This window comes from Ipomoea nil, unplaced genomic scaffold (genome assembly GCF_001879475.1).
Source record: "Ipomoea nil cultivar Tokyo-kokei standard unplaced genomic scaffold, Asagao_1.1 scaffold1617, whole genome shotgun sequence".
In the NCBI taxonomy this organism is placed as follows: domain Eukaryota; kingdom Viridiplantae; phylum Streptophyta; class Magnoliopsida; order Solanales; family Convolvulaceae; genus Ipomoea; species Ipomoea nil.
This window is the reverse complement of record NW_017618045.1, coordinates 1,532,947-1,556,778: the sequence shown is the minus strand read 5'-3', so window position 1 is coordinate 1,556,778 and position 23,832 is coordinate 1,532,947. Positions and strand designations below refer to the sequence as shown.

Genomic DNA, 23,832 nt, shown 5'->3' with positions numbered 1-23,832 from the left:
TTATTTATAAGAAGTTGAAGGGTGCTTAGAGAGGTGTTGAGATACTCTCTTCATGGTTGGCCTGGAGAGTGGATTAGCATGCAAGCATTCCTTGGCAATCTTAACAATGGTTTTAACAATGCCTTCAACTTCATTCATGGGAGAGGGAAGTCGTTGATCCAACAACCCCTTTAGCTCTTCTTCTTCTTCTTCATCCACCGATTGGGAAGCTAGAGATGATGCAAGGAAGTCGGTTGGATGCTTCCCTTTCAGCACTTCTAATGCTAAAACTCCGAAGCTGTACACGTCGTTCTTTTCTGTGATTTTTGCGTTACAAGCTAGCTCTGCAAAACAAAAGGAAAATGAGTGAGCTTTTTGTGAGACGTCTCAGGGGTCCTTGTTTGTGAGAATGGTAGGCCCAACTCTATCGTTTTGGAGCGTTATGCTATGAACCGTGTGCACCATGCACATGGAATTGGATCCATAATTTCTATACTATATATCCATAATTTCTATACTATAAATTCATAATTTTATATTGTAGATTTATAATTTCTATACTGTAGATTCATAATTTCTATACTATAGATTCATAATTTCTAAACTGTATAGTTATCAAATTATGAACATATAGTTCTGTGATTTGTGAATATAGAGTTCAATAATTGGATATATGAACATTGAAAATTATGAATATAGAGTTTTGTAATTGTGATATAGAGTTTTGTAATTGTGATATAGAGTTCAATAATTATAAATTTATAGTATAGAAATTATGGATCTATAGTATAGAAATTATAGATCCAATTCCGTGTGCACCATGCATGGTGCACACGGTTGCACAACATAATTTGCCTATCGTTTTGGCAAATTTTATTGTGGACCATGGTTTACGTAGCAGTGTTGACCATGAAGTATGTATCATTTTAATTATACTTCAGTTTCATTTGACAATATTGCTATGTTTTTTAGTTTCATTTTCCCTCTACACTAGTTTCGTTATAGCAATACTAAAATATCATTTTAATTCTACTATACTTTCATTTGATAATATACATTATTGCTTGAGCTCTAATTTTTTGTTTCATTATATTTTTCACAAACTAGTTTAATTATACTAATGTTGAAGTATTATTTTAATTGCACTTCATGTCAGTTTGATAATGTATGTTATTGTATGGCGGCTCTGGATTTTAATTTCATTTTTCACGCACACTAGTTTCATTGTAGCAATACTAAAGTATCATTTCAATTATACTACAATTTCATTTGACAATATATAATGTGCTCTGTGTTTTATTTTATTTTTCACACACTAGTTTCATTATAGTAATACTAAAGATCATTTTAATTCTACTACAGTTTAATTCAACAATCATGGTCCACACAACGATGTGTGATGTGTGATGTGTGGACCATGGTCTATTGTATAACAATTGTATCATTTCATAGCTTTAGGGCATAACAACAAAAATGGACCCTACATTAAACTCATTTACATTTTTATAACTAAAATTTAAATTAAATAAGGGAAAGAATACTAATATCAAATAACTTGAAATAAGATTAAAAAGTTTTTAACAATTTTACTTCACATGAAAATAATTCTAGATGCTTTCTTAAATCCAAAAGAATCAACCAGGACTATGTGGTCTAATGGTACCCGGGTTAGACTTTCATTTGGAAGGTTGTGAGTTTGAGCCTCAGGTTGAGAAAGTATATGAACAGATACTACAATGTAATAGAGCCAGTAGCATTAAAAAAAAAAAATCCAAAAGACTCAATAACCGCATCAATGCCTTCATAAATAAACAATTATATTTTACAAAAAGAAATAAAAAATTAATCACATTATTATTATAATAAATAATAAAATAATTATTAGTAAAAAATTACAAATCAAAACTTACATGTACAAGTAGAGCATTAAATCTTAATTATTGGCAGTAATAATTTAAATGTGATAAAAGATATTCATAATAAAATATAAAATTTAATTAATTGGATAAAATAGTTCGCATAGAAAACACATTATAAATCACACATCTTCTATATTGCTATCATATTTATAAATAATTTTTATTTTAGTTAGATCAATTTCAAGTTTTTCTAGATTAGTTTGAATATGATTACGAACAATAGAACTTCTAAACTACATTGACTAGATAATTCATAAAAAAAAAAACACTATCTTTTAAAATATTTTTCAAACGTACTAAACAAAATATATTACATATACATAACTCATTATAAAGTTTACAAAATAACACATATTCTAAATATAAATAGTAAATTACTCAAATAGAAATATTCAAAATTTGATATACATCACAAATTAATCTATATTATAAATCTTACTACAGTTATGTAAAGGTTAACAAAACTCACAAAGTTACAAATTAAATAAAAAAATACAAATTAGAAATAGAAATAATTCCATAAATTACAATTTTAATACCACATAATAATACATCTAAATTCATCTTCTAAATACTATGCAAAAGTTAGGGTGTGTTTGGTTCGCACATGGATCTGAATCAGAATGGGTATCAAATACTAGGTAATGATAATGAGTTTTAGTGAAAATATTTAGCATGTTTGGTAGTATGGTGGAATTGGAATGATTATCAATATTGTTGTTTGGTTATGTATAATCCTATAATGAGAATAAAGATTTTAAAAATACAAGAACAAAAAATAAAAAATAAAAAATAAAAAATAATTAATTCTAATATAAAGACACACAAAACACTAATATGAAAAAATAAAAAATAAAAACAAAAATCTAAAAGCACTAATCAAACTTAAAAATCAAATTACCAATCAAAATTACCCGGAAGGTGAAACCGAAGTGAGAAAATATTGAACCAGTGTGACAATGAACAACAAGTAGTATATTGCAATTTGGAGTAATTGTTCTGTACACAGAAGAAGAGCAATGACCAGTGAAATCAAATAGTGATCCCTCCCAACATACTGGCATTAATAATTCAGCTAAATTTCAGGAAATGAAACCCATAAGGGAAACCCTTATTTTATAAGGGTATGGGTTTTTTGATTGATAGGATATTTCAAACCCATAGTAATGTTTTAAAAATCAGCCAACCAAACACTTACAATCACTTTCATACCCATACCCAAGTGCTAAACCCCTCAACCAAACACACCCTTAATGTAAAATCACAAATGAGGATTTGACCCCTCACCTTTAACATATAAATAAAGAATCTCACCAATTAAACTAACTAATATTTTAGTAGTATTAATGTATATATTATATACTTATACAAAAACTCTATGGTATATATAAAACGTAGTAGGGTGGGTTGGTGGGCCCCTTCCAAGTGTGGCCCTGCCTGCCCTTGTTCAAGGTCAGGCCTAGGGATGGGCCATGTCATGATAGAAATGTAATACTCATGTTGCAAAATATAATATTAATCAGGAATAAATTATTTATTATTTATAAAGAAAACTGTAATACTTGGAAAAATATAATACGTTTATGTTTCGTTTGGAAATCCAAAAAAAAAGGCTTTCAAAAGTCATTTTCTGGATTTTCCTAATTATATTACTCAAGGAAAATGAAGTCAAAATAAAATATCCATTTTGGTAAATGAAAAAAAGAGCACAATTTGGCTGAAAATGTCTTCCTAGTTTTTAATTAAGTTGGAAGACAATTTTCTGAATTCTTTATTTTCCATCTAGGTTCTTTTTTTAATAAGTTCATTTCTGGCTTACTATTATTATACTACCACCACCACAAACATCATCACCATACCACAACACGACCACACCATCTCTACCGCCACCACCACCAACACCAACAACTACCACCACCACTGCCACCACCATCACCACTAACAAAAGCACCACAATCACCACCACTATCGCCACCACAACACCACAACACCACTACCACCATTACACCAACACCACCATCACTACCACCACCACCGCCACCACCATCACAACTAACAAAAACACCACAACCACCACCACCACCACCACCATCGCCATCACAACACCACCACCACAACCGCCACCATCACCACCACCACCACCACTACCATCGCCACCACGTACAACACCACCACAACCGCCACCATCACCAACACCACCACCATCACTACCACAACCGCCACCATCACCAACACCACCACCACCATCACCATCATCACCAACACCACCACAACCGCCACCATCACCAACACCACCACCACCATCACCATCACCAACATCATGACCACTACCAGACCACCACTATCGCCATGCCACCATCACTATCACCGCTACCACCACCAACCCTAACACCAACACCAACACCAACAACTACCACCACCACTACCACACCACCAACACCAACAACTACCACCAACACCACTTCTACCACACCACCACCATCACCACCACGTATTATTATTATTATTATTATTATTATTATTATTATTATTATTATTATTATTATTATTATAACAAATAATATGTTATTTTAAGAAAATGAACCAAACAAAAAATACAATTTCATAACTTTCAGTCATACAGAAAAATATAGCTTTTAGACCTTCAACCAAACACCAGAAAATTAAAATAGTTTTCAGAAATGAGTCATTTTCTATATATTATTTTTCAAAAAACATATTCTAGGTTTCCAAACGGATCCTAAGTGTTGAGTGCATACATTTAAGTTTGACAATAGAAAATTCTAGAAGATAACTTAATGACAAAATAATTTAAAGCATTTATATCAAAATGTAATATTTAGGGGTGAATAGTTACTTACACTAATGGAAATTATGGAATTTCCGACCACTTGAAAGTGATCTTAAATCAAGTTGAAAGCCTTGTTCCGACCACTTTTGGTATCCGGAAAAACCTTTATTGCTATTTCTGACCACATTTTGCTTTCAACTTGATTTAAGATCACTTTCAGGTGGTCGGAAATTCCATAATTTTCAGTAGTGTTATGAGAGAAAACATAATACTAATTATAGATAAATTTTTTAATTGTTACTTATTAGAGAAAGTGTAATACTTATGATAAATTGAAAAATGTAATACTTTTAAATAAAAATGTAATATTAAGAGTTAAAAAAAGGGATACTTATGATGATAGCAATACTTATGTGAGAAAAAATACTTATCAAAAACCTTATGTATTTCACGAATGAGGATTCATGAGACGGTGTTTTAAGAGAATTTGACAAGGAAAATATATGTGTGCATGCAGGTCCATGAGCTTTACTATCCTATATGGAGTAATGTTTTGTGAAAGTTTTAGATATGCACACTAACCTGGTGCAATGTATCCGTATGTGCCTTCCACTTTACTTGATGATAAATATCGCCCTAATTGCTTAGCAGTGCCAAAATCTGAGATGTGAGGCTCATCATCGCCATCAAGCAAGACATTGTTGCTTGATATGTCTCGATGAACAATGGGAGGTGAGCAATCATGATGCATATAAGAAAGGGCGTGAGCAACACCGTTGATGATATTTGCCCTCTTGAACCAATCCAGTTCCTTAGCTTTGTCAAAATTCCTTAGACAAGAGCCCAAGCTGCCATTTTCAAGATACTCATAGATCAAGAGTGTGTGCTCCTCATTTGAGAAAAACCCGAAAAACTTCACAATGTTCCTATGCTTGATGCTTTGCAACATATTGATTTCGTTTAAGTAGGCGTCGTGGTTTTCCATTCTCATGGAGGGATGCATTCTCTTTACAGCCACAGTGCCAACCACGGGGAGCGTTACCTTGTAAACTCTTCCATATCCTCCCTTTCCGATGCAAAATTTGGCATCGAATCCCCTCGTGGCATTCAATATTTCACTGTGAAGGATCCTTTCATCGAAATTTAGCACTGATAATATATTCAATTCAAGGGGTTTCTCTCTTCTGCCACGCTTTAAGAAGCGTTTGAGTACTATTGTAAGCACCAAAGCTCCTATAAAAGGGAATAAAACCATGAACAAGATTTGGTATCCTTTCAATCTAGAGCTCTTACACATTGAAGAACTCTTGCATGGTTGTAACCCTATAATGTTAATCCCACATAAGCCTTTATTTCCTTCCAAAGAAGCATTCTTGAAAGCCTTGTTCTTTGGAATAGAACCCTCCAAGTGATTATAAGATAAGTCAATATACATCAACCCACACATTGCTTCAAAAGTACTAGGAATTGATCCAGACAAACCATTGTGTGAGAGATTCAATGTCTCCAAGCTTTGTAGCTTTCTCAACTCAGCTGGAAGTGCCCCAGTAAGAAAATTATGGCTTAAATCGAGCTCGTTAAGTTGAAACAACTTACTTATCTCGATGGGGATTCCACGAATCAAATTATTGTTACTCAGGTTCAAGTAAATAAGTGACATGAAACTCCCAATCATGCCCGGGATTGACGAGTTCAACCTATTACTGGATAGGTCGAGTTGCAACAACCCGGTTAATGAACCGAGCTCTTGTGGTATACACCCTGAGAGCTTGTTGTTTTGCAAGTGAAATTTAAGTAAAGAACTCAACCTCCCAAGCTCTCTAGGAATCCCCCCAGTTAAATGGTTTGAACTAAGATCCAGGAAGCCTAGTTGAGTCAAATTTCCAATTTCTGGAGGAATGGTACCTGTGATATTGTTGTTTGCCAGTAACAACTGCTGCAACTTCTTTGCTTCACCCCAGTTGCTAGAAAGCTCACCACTTAGCCTATTTGCACTTAGCTCCATGAATAACAATTTAGGATTATTAGCACCCAAAAGTTCAGAAACATTTCCTGTTAACTGGTTTTCAGCCAACCTGACTCGAACCAAACTCGAACAGTTTTTGAAGCTTTTTGGGATTTGACCCGAAAGCATGTTGTTGGCGGCGGTGAAGTTTTGTAGGGTTCTACCACGACAAAGATGTTCTGGGATTGGGCCACTCAAGTTGTTGTGGTCTAATTCAAGAACAAGTATATATTCTAGCATTCCTAACTCTTTAGGTATGGTACTAGAAATATTGTTTTGGCGTAGATATAATGTTTCCAACTTAGTTAAGTTACCCAAAGAAGTTGGAATGGGGCCATTGATTTCATTGCAGCTTAGCTCAAGATCATTGAGAAGGGTGAGGTTACCCAACTCTTTGGGAATTGGGCCAAGAAGTTGGTTTGAGTAAAGGTGAAGTTTTGTCAACTTGGTCAACCCTCCAAGTGATGTGGGTATTGTGCCAATGAGGTTGTTTGAGTGGATGCAAAGATATTGAAGTGATTTCAATTGCCCAATTTCATATGGAATGGGACCAACAATTTTGTTATTGAAAAGCATGAGTTTCTCTAGACTTGTCAAGTTTCCCAAAGTGGATGGAATCGTACCATCAAGATTGTTGTTGTTCAAGTAAATACCAACAATTTTGATAAGGTTACCAATTTCTTGAGGAATCTGACCAGAAAGTAAATTTTGGTATAGAAACAAATGAGTAAGGTTGGTTAAATTGCCCAAAGAGTTAGGAATAGGTCCACTAAGCGAGTTATGGTACAAGGCAAGCTCATTTAGCTTTCTCAACCTTCCTATTTCTCGAGGAATGGAACCATTCAACTGATTCTGAAACAAATGGAGGGTTCGAAGATTGGTTAACAAAGAAATTTGTTCGGGAATATTCCCTGAAAACCGATTCATTGATAAGTCGAGATATGTCAGTTCAGAAAGGTTAGTAATTTGTGGTGACAAAGTACCATATAACGCATTCATACTGAAATCAATATACTCAAGATTTGGAAGAGATGCAAATGGGAAACTATGGAGCGTACCATTAATGTTACCATTACTGAGATTCAACCTCATCACTCTTCCACCAACACAAGAAACCCCATACCAAGTGCATGGACTTGAAGGTTGAAGAAGATCCCATGAAGCAAGCATGGAAATATTTTGGTGGTTTTGAAGTGTCTCCTTCCATTTGAGTAGGGCATTAGCTTCTTCTTGAGAATGGGAAATGGAAGCTACAATGTTGGATGAAACAATTAGTAGCCATAAATGGATTATAGAAAACAAGAAAGGAGTCATCAATGCAGGTTGTTGTTATGCAAGTCAAAATATTGTTTTTGGTAATGTTTATAAGGAGCCATCTTCTTCAACCATATTTATAGTAGTATGATTTTGCAAAGCCATGCACCTCATTCGTAGATATAGTCCTCATGTGGAAGTCTTGGTAAATTTTGAATATTGTTATTTTCAAACTTTTGGACCACAAAGAACATATAATGAATTTTGGGTGAAGTTTACGGCCATTGAAAACTCGTATGAATGAGCATTTGATGTTTTAGAAACTTATAGAATTTTTTTTAAGTATAAAAAAGAAACATAAGGTATAAGTTATATATGCATTCATCCTTTATATAATAAAACTATATGGTTTGGAAAATAATTAATGTTACAATTAATGCCACAACATCCTTTATTATTAAATTAAAAAAAAAAAGCACAACATTTAAAAAATAAAATAGCTGTATATTATATAATCATATAAAAAATATACTTTTGAAAAATAAAATAGCTATATATTATATAATCATATAAAAAATGTGTTCAATTAGAGTTTAAATTTACACATACAAAATTTAAAATTTGCTTTCCAAATGTAATTATCTTAGTTATTATTTGTATTGTGAAAATTATAATATAGATGAAATACAATTAAGAATAAATCAATGTAATTATGTAAATTCTCTGTATAAGTTTATTTGAATACACACATAATTAGAGATTATATTAACCATACAAAATTATAATTTTAATTTTAATTTTAATTTTAATTTTGTATTCTATAAAAATAATAAATACTTGACCAATAGAAGCTCAAAAATATTATTATATTAAATAATTTAAAATATTTTAGTTTTTCTATTTTTTATTTATATTTATAATAACATAATTTTTTCCCGTGCATTGCGCGGGTGAATTACTAGTACAATTTATTACATCAATACAATTTGTATTTCTGTTATAAACTTAAAGGAAAAATGGTCTTCTTAGTTCCCTCTATTGTGCCATAATGATAAAATCAGTTACTTAATTATAAGGATGACCAGATTTAATCACTGAATTATTTGTGTAGTGGTCATTTTTGTCCCTCACCTCAAGTATCTATTAAAACCTAACATTGATGTAAGAATAAATATGAAAACTTATCTACATGAAATTACATAGTAGACAAAGAAGAAAAATAATATATATTACAATGGTTACAACTTCAACTACAACAAATGATATTCAAATACCATGATCAAAATTAGTTTGATAGAAAAGCCATACTTTGGGGAGAAAAGGAGCCAACTTTAGCCATTTTAACATTTCGTGAAAGACTCTTCTAGTGCCAAATTTTCATAGGCTCATCATTGTTTATCGCAATATCGGCAACTGGTATTCTTAGGGATGTAAATCTTAACCTGACCTCAATGGGCTAGCCCGATAAAATCAAAAATATTTAGGTTTAGATCCGAACCCGATAAAAAATTAACCTGATAAACTTGAAACTAATAAGCTCGGTGGCGCGAATGGACTATCTTGAAATTTAATGGACTAGCCCAATAGCCCGAGCCACTTATTAAGATTATTTTTTTATTATAGAAGTGATACATAGATTTTATAGGTAAATTCGTCTTATATATATATATATATATATATATATATATATATATATAATGATTGTGATTAATTTAAATAAATATATAGTTATACAAATTCAACAAATACCATTAGCATAATTGGTTTTGTGAGGTTAAGAGTAAATAAGATGTTAAGAGTTGAATTATTACTATTAACAATACTTTTAAATTCTAGTACCGGCCAATTACATTTAAATTTAAAAATATTTAAATAAACTTAGGGTGAGGGTCCGACTAGAGGTGGCTGGTTATATGGGTTACACGGGTCAACTTATATAACTTAAGTACCCTTATAAGCTAAATGGACTAAATCTGTTCGAGCTGGGTCGGAGAAATATACAACCCATCCGTCTAAAATTAGGCTAAACGGGTCTAACAAGACGGGTTAGGTACGTTTTGACGACTTTAAATGTGCGTATCCACTCCCATATTTCAATTTTACTTCAGTTGTTCAGCCAGCTCGATAAGTGTGGTAGTCCGAGGTTCAAGGTTAGGACCAACCTAAACCCAAAAACAAAATAATAAAATAATCGATTAGGCTGAATTGATAATCCCGACAGGGCTAGCCCGAAACCGAATTGGCCTAATTGACATCCCTAGTTTTCTATTTACTTCAACATTTTTTACTACTCTCTGATGACTTCGGTCATCTGTTTCTTGGCCTATGATTCTAGTTCCACCATAAAAACTCTTAGAATACTCGAACTCAACACAAAAAGTCAGTCAATTGTTATAGTTCGAGAATTTGAACACTAAAATTCACAGAAGAACAAAATATGCTATATTTAATAGTAGATGAGAAGTTTCTCTGAGTGTTAGAGACATTCTTAATGTTTGCTACGTGAGAGGTCCATGAAATTTCTCCATCGTTCTATACAAGAAAAGGATGATAATGAAATAACGGTGTTTTTGTATGATCAGATTTAGGTTGGAAATCGTCGAGATATAACCATGGATGAACTAGTTGGAAAATACCATTTGGATTAATGAAAGTAGAATGTCTCATGCAATTACGAGCAAAACTTTTCTAGTATAGGAGAATTCAGCTTTCTAGTACTATAATATTTTCCTTTCGCATTTATGTGTAGCACAAATATTTACCGCAAATTTCATATTCAATTATATACTTCATCAATAATTCATTAACATCTTCTTAGAAGCTTCATCCACTATTCAATTATATACTTATTGATTTGTATTTGGGAGAAGCAAATTAAATGAATTTTCAAAGTTTCCCTTGCATTAATATTAGATTTTAACAATTACATGAGGTGGGGGACTAAAATGGCCACTATGCAAACACTTTAGTGACTAAATAGGGCCATCTTTATAATTAAAATATTAAGCTTACTATTATGACACAATTGAAAGGCTAAAAAAGTTATTTTTCTTAAACTTAACATTATTTACTTTTATATTACATCTGTCTTATTTTATTATTTATAAGTCAAATCAATTATTTCTTCTTTATTTTTTTTCTTTAATATTTCTTAATGATTTTTAAATTTGATTTTTTTGGTTTAATAGTATTATTAATATAATTTTTAAATATATAAATTTTATATACTAATACAGTAATACTAAACTTAATATTATTAAAAATTCAATTAAAAATAATTTAAATTAAGCCTCGTTAATCAAATAAAACACATAAAACAGAAGGGAGTTAATATATTTATATTATATTTAGTTTTTTTTTTTTGAGAAAAAAATCCTAAATATAATATAAATAGATATATACTTCGTTGTCAAGCACCTTTGTGTACATATGGCACCCGGGTTGGACTTTCATATGGAAGGTTGTGAGTTCAAGCTTTAGTGGGTGCGTTATTGACTCTACTGAGAAAGTAGTTACTTATGACCAAATACTACATTGTAATAATAGAGTAAGTAGCATTAAAAAAGATTATATACTTCGTTGTTTGTACACGCCAACACGGTAAGAACTCAGAAATTGAGTAATCCGTGTGACCAATGATGTCATTTGCTTAGCTCAAAGAAAGTAAACTATATAGAATGACTTCTAGAGTGACGACAGTTTTCATGTGGTCCCCCTCTCTCCTCCCCGCACACAACGCGCCCACATAGTTCTTTCTCTCTCTTTAAAAAAAAAAAACAATTTAGTGTTTTATTTGTATTCTTCTTTAATATTATTAAAAAAAAAAAAGGTAAAATCTTGTATGAGATGTCTCACAGATTTTTATTCGTGAGACGGATTGATTAAGATGAAAATTTAATATTTTTACTAGAAAAGATTGCCTTCTCTTGAGAAGGCAATTAGAAAAGGTCGCCTTTCCCGGGAGAAAGAGACCATTCCCGAAAAAGGCAACTTGAAATTATTGTGACCAAAAATTCGTCGGAATGAGAATGACTACCTATAACAGGTTTGTTACTGACTGATGGATTTTGTTGCACATAAACAACATGTTTGAGGATTTAATTGCACTTTTTTGGTCGAGTGGCATAGTTGTGGACCCTCAAATGAGAGGTCTCAGGTTTGAACCCAGGGCATTGACTCTTTGTGTTTCAGTAAGTTGAGAAAGTATGTTTGAACAGATATTACATTGTAATAGAGTCAATAGTATTAAAAAAAATATGTCTAATTGACTTTTATTGGTATAAAATTTAGAGTGTATTTGACCCTTTCTCAAATACGTTTTAATTTTCTCAATGTGTATAGTAAAATTTTTTTGAGCCGACTTTGATTGGAATTTTACTCCAAGACAGACAAAAGAATGTTCGTTGCACAACTTTGGACAAAAAACTAGGGATTGTGAGTATCAATTGGAAGGGGTATGTTCAATTTCCAGGAAATTGGGATGACGCTACTTTTGTTTCTTTGAGTTGAAAGTACATGCATGCATGTTCATTTATTTTTTATTTTTTTTAAATAACAAAACACGGCTAGAATTTTTTTTTAGGCCATGAGGTGTCCTGACCAGATCATACTCTAAGAGGAGTGTATTTAATCATAACTTTTATAGAGTTTTAAAAATTTTTATGAACTTTAAAAGTTTGAAATTCAATTTAAACTTTTAGAGAGTCTTTAAAAATCAGGCGATATTCAATCAAGATTTTTAATAGTTTTTTGCGTGATGCCTAGCAATATATACAGTATAATTTTTTATATATATTATTAATATTAGATTTTTATTTTTTATTTTATGGAACTTGTAATTATATTTTTAAATATTTTATTTGATAAATTCTTTTATTATAAATTTTATTGTTCAATATTGTTATGAATTTCTAATGAAATAGTTTTTTTTGTATGTTTATTAATAATATATATAAGTAATTAGCATATAAGTCTCAGCATACTATGGATAAAAATAATAATGTTGAGAATGTTGTTGTGAGTCAAGAACCATATAATAAGAAGAATTTTATGATATATTATAAATGTTTTGTAAGAAAATTATAAATGATAAGAATCAAAATCATTGAAAGTTTGTAAGGATGTATTCAATTTAGAATTTCAATGACTTTTGTAGACTTTTTAAAATAAAAAGTTGATAAAAGTCTATGAATATTTTTTATATAGACTTTTATAGAGTCTTATAAAGTTCTGAACCACTCTATGAAAGTCAATCAAAGTTTATTAAAATCTATCATTTTAAAAATCTTTGAAACTCTACAAAAGTCATGATTGAATACCCCCCTCCTCCCTTAATTGTAGAATGCACATTTAAGCCTTTACTATACTCAGACTAATCCTCATTCGCACCGAGCCGGTCCAATTAATGGACAAAGTGTTGACCAGATTGATTTTCCTGTACAAGAATTTTGTGATGAATAGGTATTTAAGTTAGATTATAACTCCATATCTTAGTCTTTTTGTAATTCCCTCACTATATATATATATATATATATATATATATATATATATATATATATATATATATATATATATATATATATATATATATATATATATTCATGTATCATGTATCTTTGTAATCAAGTTTATTCAATACAATTCATTCAGTTCTCATCATAAGCTAAGATGTGGAATACATCCGGGGAAAAGACTCACCAACCGTTTCTCCTTAAGAAGAAAAATCACTCACCTTTAAGTTTCAACAACTACCCACATTAAGTACAAAATCCAAACACCTTAAGCATAAAACACACGCACCGTAAGCACACAATCCACGCACCTTAATTAAGCACAAAACTCACGCACTTTAAACACAAAAACCACGCACCTTAAATTTCAACAACTACTCACATTAAATACACAACCAACTCACCTTAAGCACAAAACCCATGCACCTTAAGCACACATTCCACGCACCTTATGCACAAAACTCACGCACCTTAAATTTGACCCAGATGCAAAAATGACCAAATTGCCACCTCATTTTTTTAAAAAAAAAAATTTGATAATCTTAGACGTTGATTTAAGCAAGATCAATGTCTCAGATTTAACCACACAACCGCACGGGAGATACTCAACCGCACGTGAATTGAATTTTATATATATATATATATATATATATATATATATATATATATATATATATATATATATATGGTTGAGTTCACATGAGGACCACAATATATAGAGGACTGTGCGGACTAATTACGGGCACACGATAAATTAGTATCATGCACATAATTTAATACACTATGACACACAAGAATACATGTAAACATCAGGTTTCGAATCTAGACTCTATTAATTAACAAACACATGCACACGACATACAAACTATGGCACACAACTACATTAGGCCATGCACACGACTACACCAGTCTGCACATTCCTCTATAATATAGTGGTCCTCATTTGAACTCAACTATATATATATGGATTTTTCTTCTTAAGGTGTGTATGTTTATTTTTATTTATTTATTTATGCATGGATTAGGTGATAACTTGTTACCGAGATAATAACTTAACATGCTACTCCAACGTTCCCAAAAATAACTCTCTTTTTTTTTTTTGAAAGCCCCAAAAATAACTTAATATCAACTCTAGCAGCTTTAAAAATAGTTATTCTTCATAGAAGGATACGAATAATTCATGAGAATAAAATACATTATCACACAAATCTATTCTAAAAATATATTATTTTTTTCCGTTTTTATTTCATCAACCAAAGATATGGTACGATAATAATTAATATTTTATAGCCTGTATGAGTAGCTCAACTGGTCATAGAGGTAAAAGTTTGGAAGAATGACCTGGGATCGAGTCTCACCAGCCACAGTGTGGGAGCATCTTCTCAAAGTGAAGGGCGCTCCTTGTGCGCAGTAAGCAAAGGTCTACCCTTTCATGTTCAGTTGAATTATCATGATTTCCATTCTCCCAAATGCTGAAGCTGGACCCTTAGGGTTGGGAAGAATGATCAGTGTATATGATGTAATTTTAAAAGTTTTCTAGAAACATGTGTTTTAAGACAGGTTGTAAAGGTATCATTTTTTTATGGAAAAATGGCATTTTTCCCCCTTAGTTATATACTTATAGCACTTTTTCTCCCTGAATTATTCAAGTGGTTTTTTTTTTCCCCTGAAATGTTAAATTGACATATTTACCCTTTATTTTTCTTCTCCAACAAATTATGACCACGATTCGGTTCAAACTGAACAGACACTATAACAACTAAACTGAAATATTCCAATTACAATTTAGAATCAAAACTTGATATTTAGAGTTTATTAAAATTGTGAACCGGAACGGCCTGTTCATGTTCCGAACTGAAAAAAAAAATACATTTATTGTTGAATTTATACTATTTTAAAAATAAAAATAAAATGTTAAAATAAAGACGATTCAAAATCGCGAACCGGATCCGGAACCGCCGGTTCACGGTTCAGAATCCAATTTTTTTTATTCATTATTTTAATAAGTTGAAATATAAATATTGGGTTTTGGATCTGAGTCATAACCGGAAACTTTTAATTCGATTGCTATAGTGTCTGGTTCAGTTCGAACCGAACCGTGGCCATCCCTATGTATAAGCAATAATTTGTTGAAGAAGAAAAATAAATAAAATGTTTACTTTAAGGGTATGAATGTCAATTTAATATATCAGGGGGGAAAATTGTCACTTTTAGAATAATTGAGAGGGCTAATGTGTTTACATAAACAATTCAGGGGGAAAAATGCTATAAGTATATAACTCAGGGGGAAAAATGTCATTTTCCCTTTTTTATTTTTTTTTTATTTAAGGGCTCGTTTGGTTCGCGAAAAATATTTGAAAGGAAATGAAATTAAAATTTCATGAAAAAGTAGTTACTAAGAGTATGGATTATATTGTTTGGTTGGTTAAAAAGATGTTACTGGGAATATTGATTCCATTGTTTGGTTAGATTTGTGATAGTGAGGAATAATGTGTATAAAACTAAGACCTATAACCAAATTGTTTGCTTTTTTTTTTTTTTTTTTGAAAACCACATAACCAAATTTCATTAAAACAAATGTTCAATACAATGCGGTAAAGAAGTAGACCAAATAATAGGATCATGTTGCAAATGTGCCGCCCTATCTATAACATGAGCAGTTGTGTTCACTGATCTCGAAACATACTGAATAGACACTATATCAAAGTGTCGTTGTAGATCCCAGCATTCATTCAGAATACAGCTTGCATAGGTAAAGTTTGGTAAGGAGTCTTTAAGCAACTTACATATCATCTGGCAATAAGAGTGCATTCTTGCTTTTAAAATACCCCTCTCCTTGGCCCAGGAGAGAGATTGTTTGCTATTTATATGTATGTAATAATTAAAAATAAACATAAGGGTAATATAGTGCAGCCAATTCAATCTTTTTTTCCACCTGTCGTGAAAAACAAAATATCAAGTCTAAGTTCATATTTTGTTTTCTTCAAATATGAGGAATTAGTTTTCCATTGAAAAACAATTTTCATGAATCAAACATCAAAAAATTCTTATTTTTCTCAAATTTTAGGAAAATATTTTCCTTGTAAGTTATTTTCCGCGAACCAAGCTTAGCCTAAGGGTCAAAAGAAACACGTTCAAAAAGTTGGAGTACGTAACTTTGTACACGGCAAGAACTGAGAAATTGAGTAACCCGTGTGACCCTACGACGTAATTGTGATGTCATTTGTTGAGCTCAAAGATACAAAACAATATAGAATAACTTAAGCTAGAGTGAATAAAGGAATCTTGTGGCACTTTTATATATATATATATATATATATATATATATATATATATATATATATATATATATATATACTAGTTTTTTTACGCGCATTGTGTGATTGGGATAATGCCCAATGTTTTTTTAAATAAGTACTTTAAAGTATATAAATGCAAGATTATATTGGAATTGTTCATGCATAGATAATTGAATGTTGAATTTGCGTATTTAAATAGGTAATTCTCTGTTTACAAATGCAAAATAATATAGTCAAAATTGATTATAATTTTCAATAAAATAATTGTATAGGTATGGTTGAAACCAAATACGTGACATAAGGGAAAGCAAATAAAAATTAGGGCATAAAATATTAAATATATACTAATATTGAAGAGCTAACTGCTGATTGCCAAACAAGGACATTGCGAGGTAGTTTCCCACTTCAATTTGTTGTGCGATTAGAATACTATTTTTGTCAATAAATCCCCCAAGTAGTTAATATGATTGACTTAATTATATTTTTTTATTTTTTTAATTTTTCAAAATAATTATTATTATTAATATTATTATTATTATTATTATTATTATTATTATTATTATTATTATTATTATTATTATTATTATTATGTATACCCTTAGTTTATTTTACATGTTAATCTAAACAACTAATTTTTTCAAATATTTGTTTACCAATCGTTGAAATAATTCGCTGGTCAAATTCGCTAATATAATCCGCTAACTACTGATTGTCAAACAAGGACAATGCGAGATAGTTCTCACTTTAATTTGTTGTGTGATTTGAATACTCTCTTTGTCAACAAATCCTTCAAGTAGTTAATATGATTGGCTTTATTAATTATATATATTTTTAATTTTTTCATGGTATTAATAAAATACTTGGTAAATAAATATATAGCATTATTTTGTATTATAACTTTGATATTTAATTAAAAAATAGTGCACAATGAAGTGAATATAATCAATTGATGAATTTGAATGTAAAGAATTTTTACATTGGAGAAATATAAAGACAATATAACTAATAAAATTATTTCTCTTAATTAATTTATTGATAATGAATAATTTTTTTTAATAAAGACATTGTAGAGATAATGCAACGAATATAATCAATTGATGAATTTGAATGTAAAGAATTTGTATGGTAGAGAAAAATAAAGACAATATAACTAATGAAATTATTTCTCTTATTTAATTTATTGATAATGAATAATTTTTTTGAATAAAGAAATTGTAGACACATAATTCTAATTAAAGTAATGCATATGTATTATTTTTTGTTGTAGCTAGTAAATTATTATTTATGCCAACTTTGATTGGGATGAGGTTCGAACCTAAGACTTTTCTTATTGGAATCAATGAGTAAGTTAAAGGTGAACTAACAGAAATTAACGGAAAAGATAATATTTAAGGGAAAAGTTAACGGATAATCATATTCATTAAGGATAAATTAGGAAATCTTAAGGAAAAATTAAAATATGATCAATCTGAGCCATTCATTTGATCAAAAAATTTGACCGCTATTTTTTCTACCCATTATAGGCCTAACTCTCTTGGGCTCTTATTAGTATATATATGGTTCATGTTCAGTTGAGTCACCATGATTTACATCCTCCCAAATGCTCTGTCGGGCTGGGGTGTGGGGGGCCCTTAGGGTTGCGGTTCAACCTTTGGAAGAAGAAAAAAATATATATAAACACACATGGCATCCCAATCAGGGCAACACATGTTGTTAAATGGTAAAAATGATAATTGCTTTTTTTTTTTCTTTTTTTTCAAGTTCATGGATGAATTTGGAGCTTATTCGAGTTCGGTGCTTAATTGATATCCCCAAATAGTTGAATGATCTATTTGTACTTTTTCCCTATATATATATATATATATATATATATATATATATATATATAGTTCAGGTGAAAATATATTTGATCGTATGTAAAAAAAGGCGAGAACGGGAATTGATATAATCCATCTATTTAGTTAGGTAAATGGTTGAGAGTTATTAAAAAATAATAATAAAAAAGACATGTTAGTTTTATAAATATTAACAAAATTGAAAGTTTATAATAATTATAGAATTAACTCCATATTTTTTCTTTTTACTAAAATCCTTAAATATTAATGAACACTGATGGACGACTAAGCTTCGTCTTCACATTTTACAAGTGAGGATTGTTCTAAGTATGATACATTAATTGATATTGTTAACGACTTCATATAAAACGACGCTATTTGGGACTAGACCCAAGTCCACAATATAAATTGTGCAAATGGATCAAATCATCCAACATTATTGAGAATGATTTAGGTCATTATGGTATTAATATTTTTTATTTGTATTTCTATAATGGTACAATTGTACATTACTTTACGAATATTATACTATTATTTTTAGGACTTGTATCATTAAAGTTCCACACACACGCGCGCGCGCACACATACACACACGCACACACACACATTAGTATAAGGGTATCAACTTAGGGATTTCATGTATCTATTTCTTTAATGTAACAAAACTAATTAGATCAAATCTGTTCGTTTTGCAAATAGTAGCACCAGTAACTCAATTGCACATGAGACACTATTAACAAAAAAGGAGCGGACACGCAATGAAGACAAAGAAAATGACAAAATTATCCAGAAGCGAATTAACAAAACTTAGAGTAATTTTAACCATAAGTAGTATCTACTACCTAATACCAAATTAACTTGTGGGGGCGTTTGGTTAGAGCAATGAAATTGAAATTTGAATCACAATCAAATACGTGGTAATTGAATAAATATTTAGATAATTATTTTAGAAAAGTATAAATTAAACATTAATTTTAATGCCAATTATAATGAACTTTTCCTATATAATCTTGCATTGATATACTTTGAATTACTTATTTAAATACAAATATTAGACATTAAATCAGTCGCACAATACTCGTATAAAAACTAGTATAATTATATTATTGAATCACAATTGTGTGAGACGGGTCGAATTTAGGATAATTGTTTGTTATTTATGATAAAAAATCATAATATTTATTACAAAAAATTTAATACCAATTTGAAATAAATATATTGTTACTTATAATAGATATTACTCCCCATGTCCCATTTTATTTGTCATACTTACTAATCATTAGTCAAACCAACTCTTTCTTCTTTGTTTATTTTCTTTAGTATTTTTTACTCATTTTTGAATTTGATTTTTTGTGTTTAATAGTACTTTTAGTGTAGTTTCTAAATATATATATTTTGTATACTAATACTAAATTTAATATTATGAAAAATTGAATTAAAAATAACTTCAGTCAAGTCTCGTTAACGGAACTAGACACATAAAATGAGACGGAGGGAGTATAATATAGCTCATTCCACGGAAAAGGATCCACCAGACAAACCTTACACAAGTTTTTGTCAATCATTCCAAATTTCCAATTACTAAGTATTTGATTCCAATTACTAAGTATTTGATTGTGATTCAAATTTCAATTTCATTGCTCCAACCAAACGCCACTCTAAGTTGTTCTGAGATGACTTTGATTGGAATTCCAATTACTAAGTATTTGATTGTGATTGAAATTTCAATTTCATTGCTCCAACCAAACGCCAGTCTAAGTTGTTCTGAGATGACTTTGATTGGAATGCACTTCAAGAAAGACAGAAGGATGCTCATCATACAACTTTGGAAAACGACTAGGAATTATAAGCATCAGCCTGGGACCTTGGAAGGGGTAGGAATATGAAATTTAATGTTCAATTTCCAGGAATTTAATAAGGATGTAGCTTGAGTTAAGCACGTCAATTTTGGAATAACGCTACTTTAAAAAAAAAAAAAATACATTAAAGGTGTGTTTGGAAAGCATGAAAAGGATATTTGGAAAATGAATCATTTTCCAGAAAACATTTTCTCTTTTAGTGTTTGGTTGTATACTAAAAAAATGTCTTGGTGTGTTTGGTTCATTTTTTGGAAAATGAGCATAATTATTTTTAATTTTAAATATTTAAAATATACAACGATGATGGCGGTGGGGGGTACGTCGTGGTGGTGGTGGTGGTGACGGGGCGGCAGGTCATTAGCTACTCCACTGCTACAAACGGAAAATGACTTCCAAAAAAAAAAAAAATCATCTTTCAAAAAATCCGTTCTATTTTTCATTGACCACACCCTTATTTTCTATTAACTTCATTTTCTCCCTCAAGCCAAACACTGAAAACCCAAAAAATATTTTTCAAAAATTATTTTTCGAATTTCTAAACGCACCCAAAATTTTTCAGCTTATGTCAAACTAATCTTAAATACCTAAAACCCTACTCAAGAACATAGGTAAGTTGTGAATCATTGTGCTAATCCCTAAATTCTCAACCCTTGCATATGCACTTTACTTGTTTGAGTTGTTTCTTTTAGTTTAAGCGCATGCATTTTCAGTAAAATTTAATGATAAATCCAATTTGAAAAAAAAAAAAGTTTTAATTGATTTTTTTTAAAAAAAAAAACAATTTGATGACTAATACTACTTAATTTAGGAAAATAAATATCCTATTAAATAAGGGGCCTTCATCTCCTTTTTCATTTTACGTATCATGTTTATTATTTAGTAGTCAAACTAACCTTTTTGTAATATATATTTTTTAGTATCTTTTATATATATATATATATATATATATATATATATATATATATATATATATAAATTGAACTTTAATTTTATGTTTAATAATATTTTTAATGTAGATTCTAAATATATAAATTTTATATTTTAATATTAAAAAATTAAAGGAAAATTGCACTTTTCATCCCTAAGTTATAGGGTAATTGTAGAATTCGTCCCTAAGTGTTGGTCATGCTCACTTTTTGTCCCTAAGTTATCATTGGCATTGCACTTTTCGGCCCTGAGTTATAAGGTAATTGTAGGATTCGTCCCTAAGTGTTGGTCATGTTCACTTTCTGTCCCTAAGTTATCATTGACGTTGCACTTTTCGTCCCTAAAATTGCAAATTTCGCCCATAATCACTACTACATAAATGGTATACTACGTCACTTTTTAGCGACACAAATTTGATGACAATGTGCCAAGTTCCTATCATTACCATTTAGGAAAATGCTACATCTATTCCCACACTCAAACCATTAATATAAACATTTTTAGTAGGACCCACATAATAATGAAAATAATGTCTAATGTTAGCTTGTCATGTAAGTGAGTAAAAGTAATGGAGTATAAATTGAGAGTATATGTAGTAGAACTCTATCATTTAAGTTAAGCTTTCAAAAGTCCTACTCTAGACGAAGTATTGGACGGAAGTTTGGTGAACCAAATCTAGTATCTTACCATTAGAATATGCCGTATGTTTCACTAGCTAATAGTAAGTATAAACAAACAAAGTTACACACACACGCACACACACATACACACACACACACACACACACACACACACACACACACACATATATATATATATATATATATATATATTTGTTATTATTTATAACTTTTGACGTAAGTCTTTGTTTTTGTTGTTCCCAAAAGGTTGAATCTCTAGCCTCAATGGTCTCTCACGCACCGATCTGACATAACATTTGAGAGGATGTAAATCATGGTAACTCAGCTGAACACAGAGGCTAGATCTTTGCTTATTGCGCACAAGCTAAAGAACATCCCTCACTTTGAAAAGTTGATCCCACATTGTCACGGGTAAAACTCAATCCCAATCATTATTCTCAAACTTTATCCTTGTAACCAATTGAGTCGCCCATATTAGCCATAAGTGTTTGTTTTAGTTATATGGTTGGCTGGTGCTAATGGAGGAGGTTACTAATTATAATTTTTGACTAGTGAAAAGTGTTGGCAAGAATTGACTTAAATATTTAAATTGTGTGGTTATTTCCTAACACCTCCCTAAACTTGGTACAGAATGTGTGTAGCCTTTTCTAATACTTGCATGCACCTCTAGATCTCTCACACTATAATAGGCACTCAAATCCAAAGAAAGAAAATAGCACACATTTTAAAAGGCTACCGAGTGGTAGAATCTCATCAAATTTGATTCATGAAATAAGTTTTGGAGAATAAATTAAATGCACATAATATGTATGTTAGCTTTAAAAACATAATATCTTAACATCAAACACATAATATTCACTTAACATATTATGTGTCTGCAGTTAACAGCAGACACATAATATTCAGCAAACACATAATATTCAGTTAATAAATTATGTGTCTTCAATTTATTTACAATACACGTACTTTATTAACTGAATGCACATAATGATCCTGTTTGGTAACATAATTAGCTTATCAGTCAATTTTACCTTGTCTGACCACTATTAGCTGTTTAATTTGGTTAAACAACTAATTATATGAGCGTTCGATTAATTAAATTTTTGTAACAATTTATTGCTCCAAAAAGCTAAAATTCAAAAAATTGCTCAAATTAGTTTTTTTTTTTTTTTTTATCAGCTTATTGAGAAAGTCATTTTGCACGTAATCAACTATCAGCTAACAGTTAATTTACCAAATATTTATCTTTCTACAATCAACTAATGTTATCAACTAGTCAAACTCACTAACCAAATCAACTAACCTCTATTTACCAAACACCATCAATATGCATGTTAACCGCACATACATAATTTTTTAATCGAGTTCACAATATAAAAGAATTGATGGTCAGAAACATCTTGGAACAACCACCATGTGGTTTTTGTTTTTGTGTTTTTTATTTTTTTAAAAAAATGTAGTGTTGATGCTATTCTATTCTTGGATTCATGGAATGCCATCCATGTCATTTTTAACAACCTTAATAATATCATTAAGACAACAATTCAAACAAGAGTGAGCATCACGTTCAAACTTCACCAATCATTTGCTATTCAGTTTTGAAAAACCAGGAAATTAATTGGTTACAGCCAAACCACAGTAATTATTACAATAAACCATTATTTATGCACACAATTAATAGACTAATAAGTCAACAAATTCTCAACCTGCTCGGACCTTGGAAGAACGTTCAAATACCCAAACGACAAAGGGTGGTGGTGGTTGTGGAATTTGACGAAAACTCTTGTCAATTAATCCATTATTTTGACCATAA

General features: G+C 30.5%; 1 protein-coding gene across 1 annotated transcript; it reads right to left on the bottom strand.

Annotated features, from left to right (window-relative positions):
* LOC109191104 (MDIS1-interacting receptor like kinase 2-like) lies at positions 1-8,008 on the bottom strand. Its single transcript, XM_019341673.1, has 2 exons — positions 5,272-8,008; positions 1-323 (listed from the first exon to the last, which is right to left on the bottom strand). Exons 1-2 carry the CDS (start codon positions 8,006-8,008, stop codon positions 1-3), a joined length of 3,060 nt encoding a protein of 1,019 aa, XP_019197218.1.
* Between the last annotated feature and the right edge of the window lie 15,824 nt (positions 8,009-23,832).

Coding starts and splice junctions, on each gene's coding strand:
- LOC109191104 (XM_019341673.1), bottom strand. CDS start 8,008: ATGACTCCTTTCTTGTTTTCTATAATCCATTTATGGCTACTAATTGTT. Junction 324..5,271: donor ATACGGATACATTGCACCAG/GTTAGTGTGCAT, acceptor TTTGTTTTGCAG/AGCTAGCTTGTAACGCAAAA.